The sequence below is a fragment of the Chiloscyllium punctatum genome, chromosome 30, assembly GCF_047496795.1.
Source record: "Chiloscyllium punctatum isolate Juve2018m chromosome 30, sChiPun1.3, whole genome shotgun sequence".
NCBI lineage: Eukaryota > Metazoa > Chordata > Chondrichthyes > Orectolobiformes > Hemiscylliidae > Chiloscyllium > Chiloscyllium punctatum.
The window spans coordinates 17,363,378-17,381,438 of record NC_092768.1 but is presented as its reverse complement, the minus strand read 5'-3'; the positions used below and the strand labels follow the sequence as shown (position 1 = coordinate 17,381,438).

Here is an 18,061-nt window from a genome sequence, read left to right as displayed (position 1 = left end):
CACATTATCCCCAACTCCCCAACTCCGCTACCCACCCACATTATCCCCACTCCCCAACTCCGCTACCCACCCACATTATCCCCACTCCGCTACCCACCCACATTATCCCCACTCCCCAACTCCGCTACCCACCCACATTATCCCCAACTCCCCAACTCCACTACCCACCCACATTATCCCCACTCCCCCACTCTGCTACCCACCCACATTATCCCCACTCCCCAACTCTGCTACCCAGCCACATTATACCCACTCCCCAACTCCGCGACCCACCCACATTATCCCCACTCCCCAACTCCGCTACCCACCCACATTATCCCCACTCCCCAACTCCGCTACCCACCCACATTATCCCCACTCCCCAACTCCGCTACCCACCCACATTATCCCCACTCCCCAACTCCGCTACCCACCCACATTATCCCCAACTCCCCAACTCCGCTACCCACCCACATTATCCCCACTCCCCAACTCCACTACCCACCCACATTATCCCCACTCCGCTACCCACCCACATTATCCCCACTCCCCAACTCCGCTACCCACCCACATTATCCCCAACTCCCCAACTCCACTACCCACCCACATTATCCCCACTCCCCAACTCCGCTACCCACCCACATTATCCCCAACTCCACAACCCACCCACATTATCCCCAACTCCCCAACTCCGCTACCCACCCACATTATCCCCACTCCCCAACTCCGCTACCCACCCACATTATCCCCAACTCCGCTACCCACCCACATTATCCCCAACTCCCCAACTCCGCTACCCACCCACATTATCCCCACTCCCCAACTCCGCTACCCACCCACATTATCCCCACTCCGCTACCCACCCACATTATCCCCGCTCCCCAACTCCGCTACCCACCCACATTATCCCCAACTCCCCAACTCCACTACCCACCCACATTATCCCCACTCCCCAACTCCGCTACCCACCCACATTATCCCCACTCCGCTACCCACCCACATTATCCCCACTCCCCAACTCCGCTACCCACCCACATTATCCCCAACTCCCCAACTCCACTACCCACCCACATTATCCCCACTCCCCAACTCCGCTACCCACCCACATTATCCCCAACTCCGCTACCCACCCACATTATCCCCACTCCCCCACTCCACTACCCACCCACATTATCCCCACTCCGCTACCCACCCACATTATCCCCACTCCCCAACTCCGCTACCCACCCACATTATCCCCAACTCCACTACCCACCCACATTATCCCCAACTCCGCTACCCACCCACATTATCCCCACTCCCCCACTCCACTACCCACCCACATTATCCCCACTCCGCTACCCACCCACATTATCCCCAACTCCGCTACCGACCCACATTATCCCCAACTCCCCAACTCCGCTCCCCACCCACATTATCCCCACTCCCCAACTCCTCTACCCACCTACATTATCCCCACTCCCCCACTCCGCTACCCACCCACATTATCCCCACTCCCCCACTCCGCTACCCACCCACATTATCCCCAACTCCGCTACCCACCCACATTATCCACACTCCCTCACTCCGCTACCCACCCACATTATCCCCACTCCCCAACTCCGCTACCCACCCACATTATCCCCACTCCCCCACTCCGCTACCCACCCACATTATCCCCACTCCCCAACTCTGCTACCCGCCCACATTATCCCCACTCCCCAACTCCACTACCCACCCACATTATCCCCAACTCCCCAACTCCACTACCCACCCACATTATCCCCAACTCTGCTACCCACCCACATTATCCCCAACTCTGCTACCCACCCACATTATCCCCAACTCTGCTACCCACCCACATTATCCCCAACTCCCCAACTCCGCTACCCACCCACATTATCCCCAACTCCACTACCCACCCACATTATCCCCAACTCCCCAACTCCGCTACCCACCCACATTATCCCCACTCCGCTACCCACCCACATTATCCCCACTCCCCAACTCCGCTACCCACCCACATTATCCCCAACTCCCCAACTCCACTACCCACCCACATTATCCCCACTCCCCCACTCTGCTACCCACCCACATTATCCCCACTCCCCAACTCTGCTACCCAGCCACATTATACCCACTCCCCAACTCCGCGACCCACCCACATTATCCCCACTCCCCAACTCCGCTACCCACCCACATTATCCCCACTCCCCAACTCCGCTACCCACCCACATTATCCCCACTCCCCAACTCCGCTACCCACCCACATTATCCCCAACTCCCCAACTCCGCTACCCACCCACATTATCCCCACTCCCCAACTCCGCTACCCACCCACATTATCCCCACTCCGCTACCCACCCACATTATCCCCACTCCCCAACTCCGCTACCCACCCACATTATCCCCAACTCCCCAACTCCACTACCCACCCACATTATCCCCACTCCCCAACTCCGCTACCCACCCACATTATCCCCAACTCCACAACCCACCCACATTATCCCCAACTCCCCAACTCCGCTACCCACCCACATTATCCCCACTCCCCAACTCCGCTACCCACCCACATTATCCCCAACTCCGCTACCCACCCACATTATCCCCAACTCCCCAACTCCGCTACCCACCCACATTATCCCCACTCCCCAACTCCGCTACCCACCCACATTATCCCCACTCCGCTACCCACCCACATTATCCCCGCTCCCCAACTCCGCTACCCACCCACATTATCCCCAACTCCCCAACTCCACTACCCACCCACATTATCCCCACTCCCCAACTCCGCTACCCACCCACATTATCCCCACTCCGCTACCCACCCACATTATCCCCACTCCCCAACTCCGCTACCCACCCACATTATCCCCAACTCCCCAACTCCACTACCCACCCACATTATCCCCACTCCCCAACTCCGCTACCCACCCACATTATCCCCAACTCCGCTACCCACCCACATTATCCCCACTCCCCCACTCCACTACCCACCCACATTATCCCCACTCCGCTACCCACCCACATTATCCCCACTCCCCAACTCCGCTACCCACCCACATTATCCCCAACTCCACTACCCACCCACATTATCCCCAACTCCGCTACCCACCCACATTATCCCCACTCCCCCACTCCACTACCCACCCACATTATCCCCACTCCGCTACCCACCCACATTATCCCCAACTCCGCTACCGACCCACATTATCCCCAACTCCCCAACTCCGCTCCCCACCCACATTATCCCCACTCCCCAACTCCGCTACCCACCTACATTATCCCCACTCCCCCACTCCGCTACCCACCCACATTATCCCCACTCCCCCACTCCGCTACCCACCCACATTATCACCAACTCCGCTACCCACCCACATTATCCACACTCCCTCACTCCGCTACCCACCCACATTATCCCCACTCCCCAACTCCGCTACCCACCCACATTATCCCCACTCCCCCACTCCGCTACCCACCCACATTATCCCCACTCCCCAACTCTGCTACCCGCCCACATTATCCCCACTCCCCAACTCCACTACCCACCCACATTATCCCCAACTCCCCAACTCCACTACCCACCCACATTATCCCCAACTCTGCTACCCACCCACATTATCCCCAACTCTGCTACCCACCCACATTATCCCCAACTCCCCAACTCCGCTACCCACCCACATTATCCCCAACTCCACTACCCACCCACATTATCCCCAACTCCCCAACTCCGCTACCCACCCACATTATCCCCAACTCCACTACCCACCCACATTATCCCCAACTCCCCCACTCCACTACCCACCCACATTCTCCCCAACTCCACTACCCACCCACATTATCCCCAACTCCACTACCCACCCACATTATCCCCAACTCCGCTACCCACCCACATTATCCCCACTCCCCAACTCCGCTACCCACCCACATTATCCCCACTCCCCAACTCCACTACCCACCCACATTATCCCCAACTCCGCTACCCGCCCACATTATCCCCACTCCCCAACTCCACTACCCACCCACATTATCCCCAACTCCACTACCCGCCCACATTATCCCCACTCCCCAACTCCGCTACCCACCCACATTATCCCCAACTCCACTACCCACCCACATTATCCCCAACTCCGCTACCCACCCACATTATCCCCACTCCCCCACTCCACTACCCACCCACATTATCCCCACTCCGCTACCCACCCACATTATCCCCAACTCCGCTACCCACCCACATTATCCCCAACTCCCCAACTCCGCTACCCACCCACATTATCCCCAACTCCGCTACCCACCCACATTATCCCCACTCCCCCACTCCGCTACCCACCCACATTATCCCCACTCCCCCACTCCGCTACCCACCCACATTATCCCCAACTCCGCTACCCACCCACATTATCCCCACTCCCCCACTCCGCTACCCACCCACATTATCCCCACTCCCCAACTCCGCTACCCACCCACATTATCCCCACTGCCCCACTCCGCTACCCACCCACATTATCCCCACTCCCCAACTCCGCTACCCACCCACATTATCCCCAACTCCGCTACCCACACACATTATCCCCACTCCGCTACCCACCCACATTATCCCCACTCCCCAACTCCGCTACCCACCCACATTATCCCCAACTCCCCAACTCCGCTACCCACCCACATTATCCCCAACTCCCCAACTCCGCTACCCACCCACATTATCCCCAATCCCCAACTCCGCTACCCACCCACGTTATCCCCAACACCGCTACCCACCCACATTATCCCCAATCCCCAACTCCGCTAACCACCCACATTATCCCCAACTCCGCTACCCACCCACATTATCCCCAATCCCCAACTCCACTACCCACCCACATTATCCCCACTCTCCAACTCCGCTACCCACCCACATTATCCCCAACTCCGCTACCCGCCCACATTATCCACACTCCCCAACTCCGCTACCCGCCCACATTATCCCCACTCCCCAACTCCGCTACCCGCCCACATTATCCCCACTCCCCAACTCCGCTACCCGCCCACATTATCCCCACTCCCCAACTCCGCTACCCGCCCACATTATCCCCAATCCCCAACTCTGCTACCCACCCACATTATCCCCACTCCGCTACCCACCCACATTATCCCCACTCCCCAACTCCGCTACCCACCCACATTATCCCCAACTCCACTACCCACCCACATTATCCCCAACTCCGCTACCCACCCACATTATCCCCAACTCCGCTACCCACCTACATTATCCCCAACTCCACTACCCACCCACATTATCCCCACTCCCCCACTCTGCCACCCACCCACATTATCCCCAACTCCGCTACCCACCTACATTATCCCCACTCCGCCACCCACCCACATTATCCCCAACTCCGCTACCCACCCACATTATCCCTACTCCCCAACTCCGCTACCCACCCACATTATCCCCAACTCCGCTACCCGCCCACATTATCCCCACTCCCCAACTCCGCTACCCACCCACATTATCCCCAACTCTGCTCCCTGCCCACATTATCCCCACTCCCCAATTCTGCTACCCGCCCACATTATCCCCACTCCCACTCCGCTACCCGCCCACATTATCCCCAACTCCGCTACCCGCCCACATTATCCCCACTCCCACTCCGCTACCCGCCCACATTATCCCCACTCCCACTCCGCTACCCCCCACATTATCCCCACTCCCCGCCCACAGTATCCGACTTCCCGTCTCTCTGGCCCCACCTACATTAACCACACTCCCATTCCTCTCCCCACCCCCCACCCCCCCCCCTCCCATTATCCCCACTCCCCGCCCACAGTATCCGACTTCCCGTCTCTCTGGCCCCACCTACATTAACCACACTCCCATTCCTCTCCCCACCCCCCACCCCCTCCCATTATCCCCACTCCCCGCCCACAGTATCCGACTTCCCGTCTCTCTGGCCCCACCTACATTAACCACACTCCCATTCCTCTCCCCACCCCCCACCCCCTCCCCTCCCATTATCCCCACTCCCCGCCCACAGTATCCGACTTCCCGTCTCTCTGGCCCCACCTACATTAACCACACTCCCATTCCTCTCCCCACCCCCCACCCCCTCCCATTATCCCCACTCCCCGCCCACAGTATCCGACTTCCCGTCTCTCTGGCCCCACCTACATTAACCACACTCCCATTCCTCTCCCCACCCCTCCCATTATCCCCACTCCCCGCCCACAGTATCCGACTTCCCGTCTCTCTGGCCCCACCTACATTAACCACACTCCCATTCCTCTCCCCACCCCCCACCCCCTCCCATTATCCCCACTCCCCGCCCACAGTATCCGACTTCCCGTCTCTCTGGCCCCACCTACATTAACCACACTCCCATTCCTCTCCCCACCCCCCACCCCCTCCCCTCCCATTATCCCCACTCCCCGCCCACAGTATCCGACTTCCCGTCTCTCTGGCCCCACCTACATTAACCACACTCCCATTCCTCTCCCCACCCCTCCCATTATCCCCACTCCCCGCCCACAGTATCCGACTTCCCGTCTCTCTGGCCCCACCTACATTAACCACACTCCCATTCCTCTCCCCACCCCCCACCCCCTCCCATTATCCCCACTCCCCGCCCACAGTATCCGACTTCCCGTCTCTCTGGCCCCACCTACATTAACCACACTCCCATTCCTCTCCCCACCCCCCACCCCCTCCCATTATCCCCACTCCCCGCCCACAGTATCCGACTTCCCGTCTCTCTGGCCCCACCTACATTAACCACACTCCCATTCCTCTCCCCACCCCCCACCCCCTCCCATTATCCCCACTCCCCGCCCACAGTATCCGACTTCCCGTCTCTCTGGCCCCACCTACATTAACCACACTCCCATTCCTCTCCCCACCCCCCACCCCCTCCCCTCCCATTATCCCCACTCCCCGCCCACAGTATCCGACTTCCCGTCTCTCTGGCCCCACCTACATTCACCACACTCCCATTCCTCTCCCCACCCCCCACCCCCTCCCATTATCCCCACTCCCCGCCCACAGTATCCGACTTCCCGTCTCTCTGGCCCCACCTACATTAACCACACTCCCATTCCTCTCCCCACCCCCCACATTATCCCCATGCCTCTTTCTCTGCCTGTTACTCCTCATACTCACGATAGGCTCGGAGGGCTTCTGCTTGCACATCTCGGTCAGACCGCTCAGCAGGGTGGGATTGACGTACTTGCTGAGGTAATCTCCAGCAGCCTGGTCAGCAGGGAATGGCTCAATGGTGACTGGTGGGGGGAGGGAAACAGAAGCCGGTCACACACTAACAGTCAACGCAATGGCTCCGGGACCACATTCCATCCCAATCCAAGTCAACACTTTCCCAGCTGGTCACATTCCCCCTGGACACGGGGAAGGTGGGGGGGGGAGTGCGGGATGCTAGTAGATGGGGGACACAGTGGCTGTGGTGGATCAGGGGCTTGGTATAGACCAGACAGGGCACTCAACACAAGGATTGATGGGTCATACAGCCCCCCGCGAAACAGCTCCATGCCTGGTGTGCGGCCTGACACCTTACACCCTCCTTCATCCCTCTTTAGTTCACACCTTTGGTTAATAGTGGATCCAGATGGAGGGATCCGATAGGGATCAGGATAAATCAGGATCTGAGCGAACAGTTGATTTGCTGAGTCTATGAAAAGCCAGCTCAGAGAAGAGCTGAGAATGTGTTGGGCATCAAGTCAGGCAGCATCCAAGGAGCAGGAGAGTCGATGTTTCGGGCATCAGGAGCGGGAAGTGGAGGAGATGCGGTGGAGGGCATCGTCGATCACGTCTGGGGGGAAAGTGCGGTCTTTGAAGAAGACCCCCAGACGTGATCGACGATGCCCTCCACCACATCTCCTCCACTTCCTGCTCCTCTGCCCTTGAGCCTCGCCCCTCCAACCACCACCAGGACAGAACCCCACTGGTCCTCACCTAACACCCCACCAACCTCCATATACATCGTATCATCCGCCGTCATTTCCGCCACCTCCAAACGGACCCCACCACCAGGGATATATTTCCCTCCCCTCCCCTATCAGCGTTCCGAAAAGACCACTCCCTCCGTGACTCCCTCGTCAGGTCCACACCCCCCACCAACCCGACCTCCACTCCCGGCACCTTCCCCTGCAACCGCAAGAAATGCAAACCTTGCGCCCACACCTCCCCCTTTACTTCCCTCCAAGGCCCCAAGGGATCCTTCCATATCCACCACAAATTCACCTGCACCTCCACACACCTCATTTACTGCATCCACTGCACCCGATGTGGCCTCCTCTATATTGGGGAGACAGGCCGCCTACTTGCGGAACGTTTCAGAGAACACCTCTGGGACACCCGGACCAACCAACCCAACCACCCCATGGCTCAACACTTCAACTCCCCCTCCCACTCCACCAAGGACATGCAGGTCCTTGGACTCCTCCATCACCAGACCATAGCAACACGAAGGCTGGAGGAAGAGAACCTCATCTTCCGCCTAGGAACCCTCCAACCACAAGGGATGAACTCAAACTTCTCCAGTTTCCTCATTTCCTCTCCCCCCACCTTGTCTCAGTCAAATCCCTCGAACTCAGCACCACCTTCCTAACCTGCAATCTTCTTCCTGACCTCTCCGCCCCCACCCCCACCCCCACCCCCACTCCAGCCTATCACCCTCACTTTGATCTCCTTCCACCTATTCGCATTTCCAACGCCCCTCCCCCAAGTCCCTCCTCCCTACCTTTTATCTTAGCCTGCTGGACACACTTTCCTCATTCCTGAAGAAGGGCTTATGCCCGAAACGTTGATTCTCCTGTTCCTTGGATGCTGCCTGACCTGCTGCGCTTTTCCAGCAACACATTTTCAGCTCTGATCTCCAGCATCTGCAGTCCTCACTTTCTCCTCCAGCTCAGAGAAGAGGCAGGAACATCTCAGTAGGTGCCTTTATTGGTCAGAGTATTGAGTACAGGAGTTGGGAGGTCATGTTGTGGCTGTACAGGACATTGGTTAGGCCACTGTTGGAATATTGCGAGTAATTCTGGTCTCCTTCCTATCGGAAAGATGTTGTGAAACTCGAAAGGGTTCAGAAAAGATTTACAAGGATGTTGCCAGGGTTGGAGGATCTGAGCTACAGGGAGAGGCTGAACAGGCTGGGGCTGTTTTCCCTGGAGCGTCGGAGGCTGAGGGGTGACCTTATAGAGGTTTATAAAATTATGAGGGGCATGGATAGGATAAATAGACAAAGTCTTTTCCCTGGGGTGGGGGAGTCCAGAACTAGAGGGGCATATGTTTAGGGTGAGAGGGAAAGATATAAAAGAGACCTAAGGGGCAACTTTTTCACCCAGAGGGTGGTACGTGTATGGAAAGAGCTGCCAGAGGAAGTGGTGGAGGCTGGTACAATTACAACATTTAAGAGGCATTTGGATGGGTATATGAATAGGAAGGGTTTGGAGGGATATGGGCCGGGTGCTGGCAGGTGGGACTAGATTGGGTTGGGATATCTGGTCACCATGGACAGGTTGAACATCTCCAGAACTGTATGCTCTCTCTCAATGACCTTGCAAGCGAAGGAGGAAAGAAACCAGGATTCCTGCTCCCAATCCACTGGCCCCTCCCATCTGCTTCAGGAATGCACCTTGAAGAGGAATGCATCTCTGATGGATTGAACCCTGACCCCTGTCCCCAGGGCTGGACCCTGACCCCAGGCATGGACCCTGACCCATGACCCCAGGGCTGGACCCTGACGCCTGACCCCAGGACTGAATACTGATCCATGACCCCAGGCCTGGACCCTGACCCCTGTCCCCAAGGCTGAACCCTGACCCCTGACCCGAAGGCTGGACCCTGTTCCCAGGACTGCACCCTGACCCCAACCCCAGGGTTGGATCCTGACCCCTGACCCCAGGACTGAGGGGTGGAGGGGGGGGCGGCTGAATGGACCCTGAATCCCGGGTGTGCGGCTAGAATGGACCCTGACCCCTGGGGGAAATGGATCCTGTCCCCGAGGGGCAGGGCAGGACAAGACTGACCCAGGCTGGGGGGTGGTGGGGTGTGATGGTCCCTTCCATGGTACTGTTCTCCCAGCTCACGTGACCAGCTTTCTAAGGCTGGACAAAGACAGAGGGAGAATTTCCCTGAAGGCCAGCAGCATTGTCATGAATAACTGGGATAGTCTCATTGAAGGGCTCAATGGTTTCTAACTGGGTGAACAGATGAGTGGGTCTGAACAGCCAACTCCTGCTCCTGTGATATCAGACTGAATGGCCTCCCGCTGTTCCCTGTGACAGGTCTGTGGGGCTGAATGGCTTCCTGCTGTTCCCTGTGGGGCTGAATGGCCTCCTGCTGTTCCCCGTGACAGGACCGTGGGGCTGAATGGCTTCCTGCTGTTCCCCGTGGCAGGACTGTGGGACTGAATGGCTTCCTGCTGTTCCCTGTGGGGCTGAATGGCCTCCTGCTGTTCCCCGTGGCAGGAATGTGGGGCTGAATGGCTTCCTGCTGTTCCCTGTGGGGCTGAATGGCCTCCTGCTGTTCCCTGTGATAGGTCTGTTAATACAGGTGTCAGTCTGTATTTTGGGAATGGGATCAGGAAGGATACGGGGAGAGTTGACCCGGGACTAACAGTGAAATAAAGAATCCGTTACATTGGAGGGAACTCACCTCTTGGGAACATGAAGTTAATCTCCCTCTCTGCCGTGTTGAAACAACTGCTGCCGTGCAAGGCATTCTTAATCTTATCTGTTCCATAGATTGCCCTTAAACTGGAAGCAATCATTTATTAATAAAAGAGTCAGATTAATCAAAATAATCTTCACTCTTCACTCTGAAAACCTGAGACACCATCACAAGGATAATCCTGATAGTAACCAATGGTTTTGTATCAAGACACAACCCTGCCAAATACTGTCCCCCTCCTAAATACTCCAACCCTGCCAAATACTGTCCCCCTCCTAAACACCCCAACCCTGCCAAATACTGTCCCCCTCCTAAACACCCCAACCCTGCCAAATGCTGTCCCCCTCCTAAACACCCCAACCCTGCCAAATACTTTCCCCCTCCTAAACACCCCAACCCTGCCAAATACTGTCCCCCTCCTAAATACTCCAACCCTGCCAAATACTGTCCTTCTCCTAAATACTCCAACCCTGCCAAATACTGTCCTTCTCCTAAATACTCCAACCCTGCCAAATACTGTCCTTCTCCTAAATACTCCAACCCTGCCAAATACTGTCCCCCTCCTAAATACTCCAACCCTGCCAAATGCTGTCCCCCTCCTAAACACTCCAACCCTGCCAAATACTGTCCCCCTCCTAAATACTCCAACCCTGCCAAACACTGTCCTTTTCCTAAATACTCCAACCCTGCCAAATGCTGTCCCCCTCCTAAATACTCCAACCCTGCCAAATGCTGTCCCCCTCCTAAATACTCCAACACTGCCAAATACTGTCCCCCTCCTAAATACTCCAACCCTGCCAAATACTGTCTTTCTCCTAAATACTCCAATCCTGCCAAATACTGTCCCCCTTCCTGAAGAAGGGCTGATGCCCGAAACGTTGATTCTCCTGCTCCTTGGATGCTGCCTGACCTGCTGCGTTTTTCCAGCAACACATTTTCAGCTCTGATCTCCAGCATCTGCAGTCCTCACTTTCTCCCCTCCTAAACACCCCAACCCTGCCAAATACTGTCCTCCTCCTAAACACCCCAACCCTGCCAAATACTGTCCTTCTCCTAAATACTCCAACCCTGCCAAATACTGTCCCCCTCCTAAACACGCCAACCCTGCCAAATACTGTCCTTCTCCTAAATACTCCAACCCTGCCAAATACTGTCCTTCTCCTAAATACTCCAACCCTGACAAATACTGTCCCCCTCCTAAATACTCCAACCCTGCCAAATGCTGTCCCCCTCCTAAACACTCCAACCCTGCCAAATACTGTCCCCCTCCTAAATACTCCAACCCTGCCAAACACTGTCCTTTTCCTAAATACTCCAACCCTGCCAAATGCTGTCCCCCTCCTAAATACTCCAACCCTGCCAAATGCTGTCCCCCTCCTAAATACTCCAACCCTGCCAAATACTGTCCCCCTCCTAAATACTCCAACCCTGCCAAATACTGTCTTTCTCCTAAATACTCCAATCCTGCCAAATACTGTCCCCCTTCCTGAAGAAGGGCTGATGCCCGAAACGTTGATTCTCCTGCTCCTTGGATGCTGCCTGACCTGCTGCGTTTTTCCAGCAACACATTTTCAGCTCTGACCTCCAGCATCTGCAGTCCTCACTTTCTCCCCTCCTAAACACCCCAACCCTGCCAAATACTGTCCTCCTCCTAAACACCCCAACCCTGCCAAATACTGTCCTCCTCCTAAACACCCCAACCCTGCCAAATACTGTCCTTCTCCTAAACACCCCAACCCTGTCAAACACTGTCCCCCTCCTAAACACGCCAACCCTGCCAAATACTGTCCTTCTCCTGAACACCCAACCCTGCCAAATACTGTCCTTCTCCTGAACACCCCAACCCTGCCAAATACTGTCCTTCTCCTGAACACCCCAACCCTGCCAAATACTGTCCTTCTCCTAAACACCCCAACCCTGCCAAATACTGTCCCCCTCCTAAACACGCCAACCCTGCCAAATACTGTCCTTCTCCTGAACACTCCAACCCTGCCAAATACTGTCCCCCTCCTAAACACCCCAACCCTGCCAAATACTGTCCCCCTCCTAAACACGCCAACCCTGCCAAATACTGTCCCCCTCCTAAACACGCCAACCCTGCCAAATACTATCCTCCTTCCAAACACGCCAACCCTGCCAAATACTGTCCCCCTCCTAAACACGCCAACCCTGCCAAATACTATCCTCCTTCCAAACACGCCAACCCTGCCAAATACTATCCTCCTTCCAAACACGCCAACCCTGCCAAATACATTCCCCCTCCTAAACACGCCAACCCTGCCAAATACATTCCCCCTCCTAAACACGCCAACCCTGCCAAATACATTCCCCCTCCTAAACACGCCAACCCTGCCAAATACTGTCCCCCTCCTAAACACGCCAACCCTGCCAAATACTGTCCCCCTCCTAAACACGCCAACCCTGCCAAATACTATCCTCCTTCCAAACACGCCAACCCTGCCAAATACATTCCCCCTCCTAAACACGCCAACCCTGCCAAATACTGTCCCCCTCCTAAACACGCCAACCCTGCCAAATACTATCCTCCTTCCAAACACGCCAACCCTGCCAAATACATTCCCCCTCCTAAACACGCCAACCCTGCCAAATACTATCCTCCTTCCAAACACGCCAACCCTGCCAAATACATTCCCCTCCTAAACACGCCAACCCTGCCAAATACTGTCCCCCTCCTAAACACGCCAACCCTGCCAAATACTGTCCCCCTCCTAAACACGCCAACCCTGCCAGATACTATCCCCCTCCTAAACAGTCCAAACCCCACCAACTACTGTCCCCCTCCTAAGTACCCCGACTCGCCAAATACTGTCCTTCTCCTAAATACTCCAACCTTGCCAAATATTGTCCCTCTCCTGATAAAAGGCTTTTGCCCAAAATGTCGATTCTCCTGCTCCTCGGATGCTGCCTGACCCACTGTGCTTTTCCAGTACCACATTCTCGACCCCTCTCCTAAATACCCCAACCCTCCAAATACTATCCCTATCCTAAATACCTGACTCACCAAATACCATCCACTTCCTAAATACCTCAACCCCACCAAAAACTGTCCCCCTCCTAAATACCTGACTCACCAAATACTGTCCCCCTCCTAAATACCCCACCCCGCCAAAAACAGTCCTCCTATATACATCAACGTGCCAAATACCGTCCCTCTCCTTAATACTCTGACTCACCAATACTGTCCTCATCCTAAGTACCCCCAACTCACTAAATACTGTCTCCAACTTAATACCCCAACCCCACCAAACTACTGTCTCCCTCCTGAATGCTCCAACCCTGCTAAATACTGTCCCCGTCCTGAAAGCCTTTGCCCTCCCCATACTGTTGCACACTGGGTGTCATTACCCCCTCGGTATGGATGCCCGTGCTCTGGGCAGTTCCACCCTCCTGGAGATCCCTGACCTTTTGGGATGTGACTGCTTTGCCTTTTCACTGTCCATGGGTCCGAGCAGTTCACTCCACTGTTTGATTGCAGAGTGTCGGGCCAGCATCATTGCGACCAAAGGGCCAGAGCAGAGGTGTGCCGTCAGGCTGGGGTAGAACATTTTCCGCTGTGAGCAGCGTAGAATTCGCTGGCCTGCTCTGGGCTCAAATGCATTTTCCTTCTCTGGGGATGAGAAACAGCCTCAAGTTTTTAAACACATCACTCGTGATCCTGCTTATAGCATGTCAAAGGCGTCTTTGTTCACCCTCTCGTACAACAAATTATTGCCCTTGTTGGGCACAGACTCCAAATGGATCAAGAAAACACAGCTGAACTGTAGATATTTTTGAATTAACCAGGTCAGAGACATTATTGCGAAGCTCTGCTAATTGTACGCTGAGGGAAATGCATTGTTCAGATTATCTGTCACTTTCAGTGTCTCACCCCACACACACTCATTCACTCGCGCACACACACCCCAACATATACTCTCTCATCTTTCACACAAACACATATCACACACATAAACACAGTGCTGCACACACACACAACACACGCTCTCTCTCTCACACACACACAAAACACACACACACACACACTCACACAACACACACACACACACACACACTCTCTCTCTCTCACACACACACAACACACACACGCTCGCTCTCTCTCACTCTCACACACACATACACTCTCTCTCTCTCACACACACACACACACACACTCACTCTCTCTCTCTCACACACTCTCTCTCTCTCTCTCTCTCTCACACACACTCTCTCTCTCTCTCTCTCACACACACACATACAGACACATTCATGGCTCTCTCTCTCACAGGAGTGTTTCCTGAAGAAGGGCTGATGCCCGAAACGTTGATTCTCCTGCTCCTTGGATGCTGCCTGACCTGCTGTGCTTTTCCAGCAACACATTTTCAGCTCTCTCTCTCACACACACACTCACTCACAAACACACACAGACATACTGCTGCACAGCTTCTGAGGTCAGGGCCCGTCATTCCAAACTTTGTCACCAGTTTGTTGAAAGATCAAACACCCACCAACTGCTCTCAACAACTGCCTTCATCCTTACACCCTGAGAAATGTAGGACCTTTAAAGACTGCTGAGACTGAAAATAAAACGTTTTCACGGTAACATTTTAGCATCAATGAGCTCTTTGAAGAGAGCATGGAGAAAGGTTGGAGATGGAAATATGCGTATTGTATTTTTAATCTAACTCCACACAGCAGTCTCAGGAACAACCCATCCCTCTCTGAAATACAAGATCCTGAGTTTGAGTTATACACGGTCAGCATTAAGGGAGTACCGCACTGTCAGAGGGTCAGTGCTGAGGGAGTACCGCACTGTCAGAGGGTCAATACTGAGGGAGTACCGCACTGTCAGAGGGTCAGTGCTGAGGGAGTACCGCACTGTCAGAGGGTCAGTGCTGAGGGAGTACCGCACTGTCAGAGGGTCAATACTGAGGGAGTACCGCACTGTCAGAGGGTCAGTGCTGAGGGAGTACCGCACTGTCAGAGGGTCAGTGCTGAGGGAGTGCCGCACTGTCAGAGGGTCATAGCTGAGGGAGTACCGCACTGTCGGAGGGTCAGTACTGAGGGAATGCCGCACTGTCGGAGGGTCAGTGCTGAGGGAGCGCCACACTGTCGGAGGGTCAGTGCTGAGGGAGCGCCGCACTGTCGGAGGGTCAGTGCTGAGGGAGCGTCGCACTGTCCGAGGGTCAGTGCTGAGGGAGTGCCGCACTGTCGGAGGGTCAGTGCTGAGGGAGCTGTGTTCTGTCGGAGGGTCAGTGCTGAGGGAGCTGCATTCTGTCGGAGAGTCAGTGCTGAGGGAGCTGTGTTCTGTCGGAGGGTCAGTGTGATTTTGATTGTGATAACTTATCAGTTTGTGCCCTGTGTTGACTGAGAAAGGTCCCACTGTCACTATTGAAATCAGAATATTGAGTGGATGTTGTTTTATTAATGCCTGAGGTCCTGGTCGAAGCTGCAGAAATGTACATTTGGAAATGTGATTGATCTGAGTACCTGCACTATGCTGAACCCAGCCCGAAGAATAATCTGTTCAATTTCAGTTTCTTTATCGACAGCGTCTGGTTTGATGATAGCCAGAGTGCACTCCACAAATATCCGAACATTATTCATCTCGTCCCTGAGAGACGGCAGTGAATGACTAAAGGCTTGTGTCTTTCAGGGAAACGGCAAAGCTGCAACACACATTGATTGACATTAGGGACTGGAGGACATTACAAAGCATATAAAGTCTTCAGGCTGAATTTGGTGAGAATTGGTGAATCAAACTGTTTTGAGGCACTCATTGTTGACTAGAAACACCAAACAAGAGCAGGTGAGGACCTTACTAATTCTTCACAATATTTAACAGTCAGAGCTGTGGGCAGACCCACAATGTCCCTCAGGGAGGGAATTCCAGGATTGGGACGCAGCCACACTGAAAGAATGGCAATGTTATTCCAAGTCGGGATGGGGAGGGGCTCAGAGGGGAACTTGCAGGGGGTGAGGTTCCCATGTACCTGCTGCCCCTGTCCTTCTGGATGGAAGTGGCAGTGGGTTTGGAAGGTGCTGTCTGAGGGTCTTTGGTGAGTTTCTGCAGGTTACCTTGTAGCTGGTACATACTGCTGTTACTGAGTGTCGGGGGGTGGAGGGAGGGGATGTTTGGGGAGTTCCTGCAGGGTATCTTGTAGATGGTACACACTGCTGTTACTGAGTGTCGGGGGGTGGAGGGAGGGGATGTTTGGGGAGTTTCTGCAGGGTACCTTGTAGATGGTACACACTGCTGTTACTGAGCGTCGGGGGGTGGGGGGAGGGGATGTTTGGGGAGTTTCTGCAGGGTATCTTGTTGATGGTACACACTGCTGTTACTGAGCGTCAGGGGGTGGAGGGAGGGGATGTTTGGGGAGTTTCTGCAGGGTATCTTGTAGATGGTACACACTGCTGTTACTGAGCGTCGGGGGGTGGGGGGAGGGGATGTTTGGGGAGTTTCTGCAGGGTATCTTGTTGATGGTACACACTGCTGTTACTGAGTGTCAGGGGGTGGAGGGAGGGGATGTTTGGGGAGTTTCTGCAGGGTATCTTGTAGATGGTACACACTGCTGTTACTGAGCGTCGGGGGGTGGAGGGAGGGGATGTTTGGGGAGTTTCTGCAGGGTATCTTGTAGATGGTACACACTGCTGTTACTGAGTGTCGGGGGGTGGAGGGAGGGGATGTTTGTGGATGTGGTGCCAATCAAGCAGGGACTGCTGTGTCCCTGGATGGTGTCGAGCTTCTTGAGTGTTGTTGGAGCTACCCCTGACCAGGGCAAGAGGGGAGTATTCTCTCACTCTCCTGACTTGTGTCTTGTCGATGGTGGGGACATGCTTTTGGGGGGAGTCAGGAGGGGGGTTAGTTGCTTCACTATTCCCAGCCTCTGACCTGCTCCTGTAGCTGCTGTGTTTATATGGTGAGTCCAGTTTAGTTTTTGGTCAATGGCAACCCCCAAGATGTTGATAGTAAGGGACTCAGTGACAATAACACCATTGAATGTCATGGGGCAGTGGTTCGATTTTCTCTTATTTGAGATGGTATTGTGTGGCACAAATGTTACTTGCCACCTGTCAGCCCAAACCTGGATATTGTCCAGATCCTGTTGCATTTGAGCACAGACTGCTTCACAATCTGAGGAGTGGTGAATGGTGTTCCATACTGAACAATCATTGGCGAACATCCTCACTTTAGAACTTCTGTTTCTGGTCTGACTTTGCCCCTCCGGCCTGTATCTGGTCTGATTTTGCCCCTCCATCCTGTATCTGGTCTGACTTTGCCCCTCCGGCCTGTATCTGGTCTGATTTAGCCCCTCAAGCCTGTATCTGGTCTGATTTTGCCCCTCCATCCTGTATCTGGTCTGACTTTGCCCCTCCATCCTGTATCTGGTCTGACTTTGCCCCTCAGGCCTGTATCTGGTCTCACTTTGCCCCTTCATCCTGTATCTG

At 54.8% G+C, this 18,061-nt stretch overlaps 1 protein-coding gene across 1 annotated transcript in view; it reads right to left on the bottom strand.

Moving 5' to 3' along the window:
- Nucleotides 1-16,491, bottom strand: part of LOC140455213 (nucleoside diphosphate kinase homolog 5-like) — a 35,605-nt gene extending 19,114 nt beyond the window's left edge. The window contains 5 exon segments of the mRNA XM_072549933.1: nt 7,091-7,209; nt 10,601-10,701; nt 14,039-14,180; nt 14,183-14,243; nt 16,103-16,491. Of these exon segments, the coding sequence (XP_072406034.1) occupies nt 7,091-7,209; nt 10,601-10,701; nt 14,039-14,180; nt 14,183-14,243; nt 16,103-16,219 (540 nt within the window). The 5' untranslated portion in view covers nt 16,220-16,491.
- Nucleotides 16,492-18,061: the final 1,570 nt, after the last annotated feature.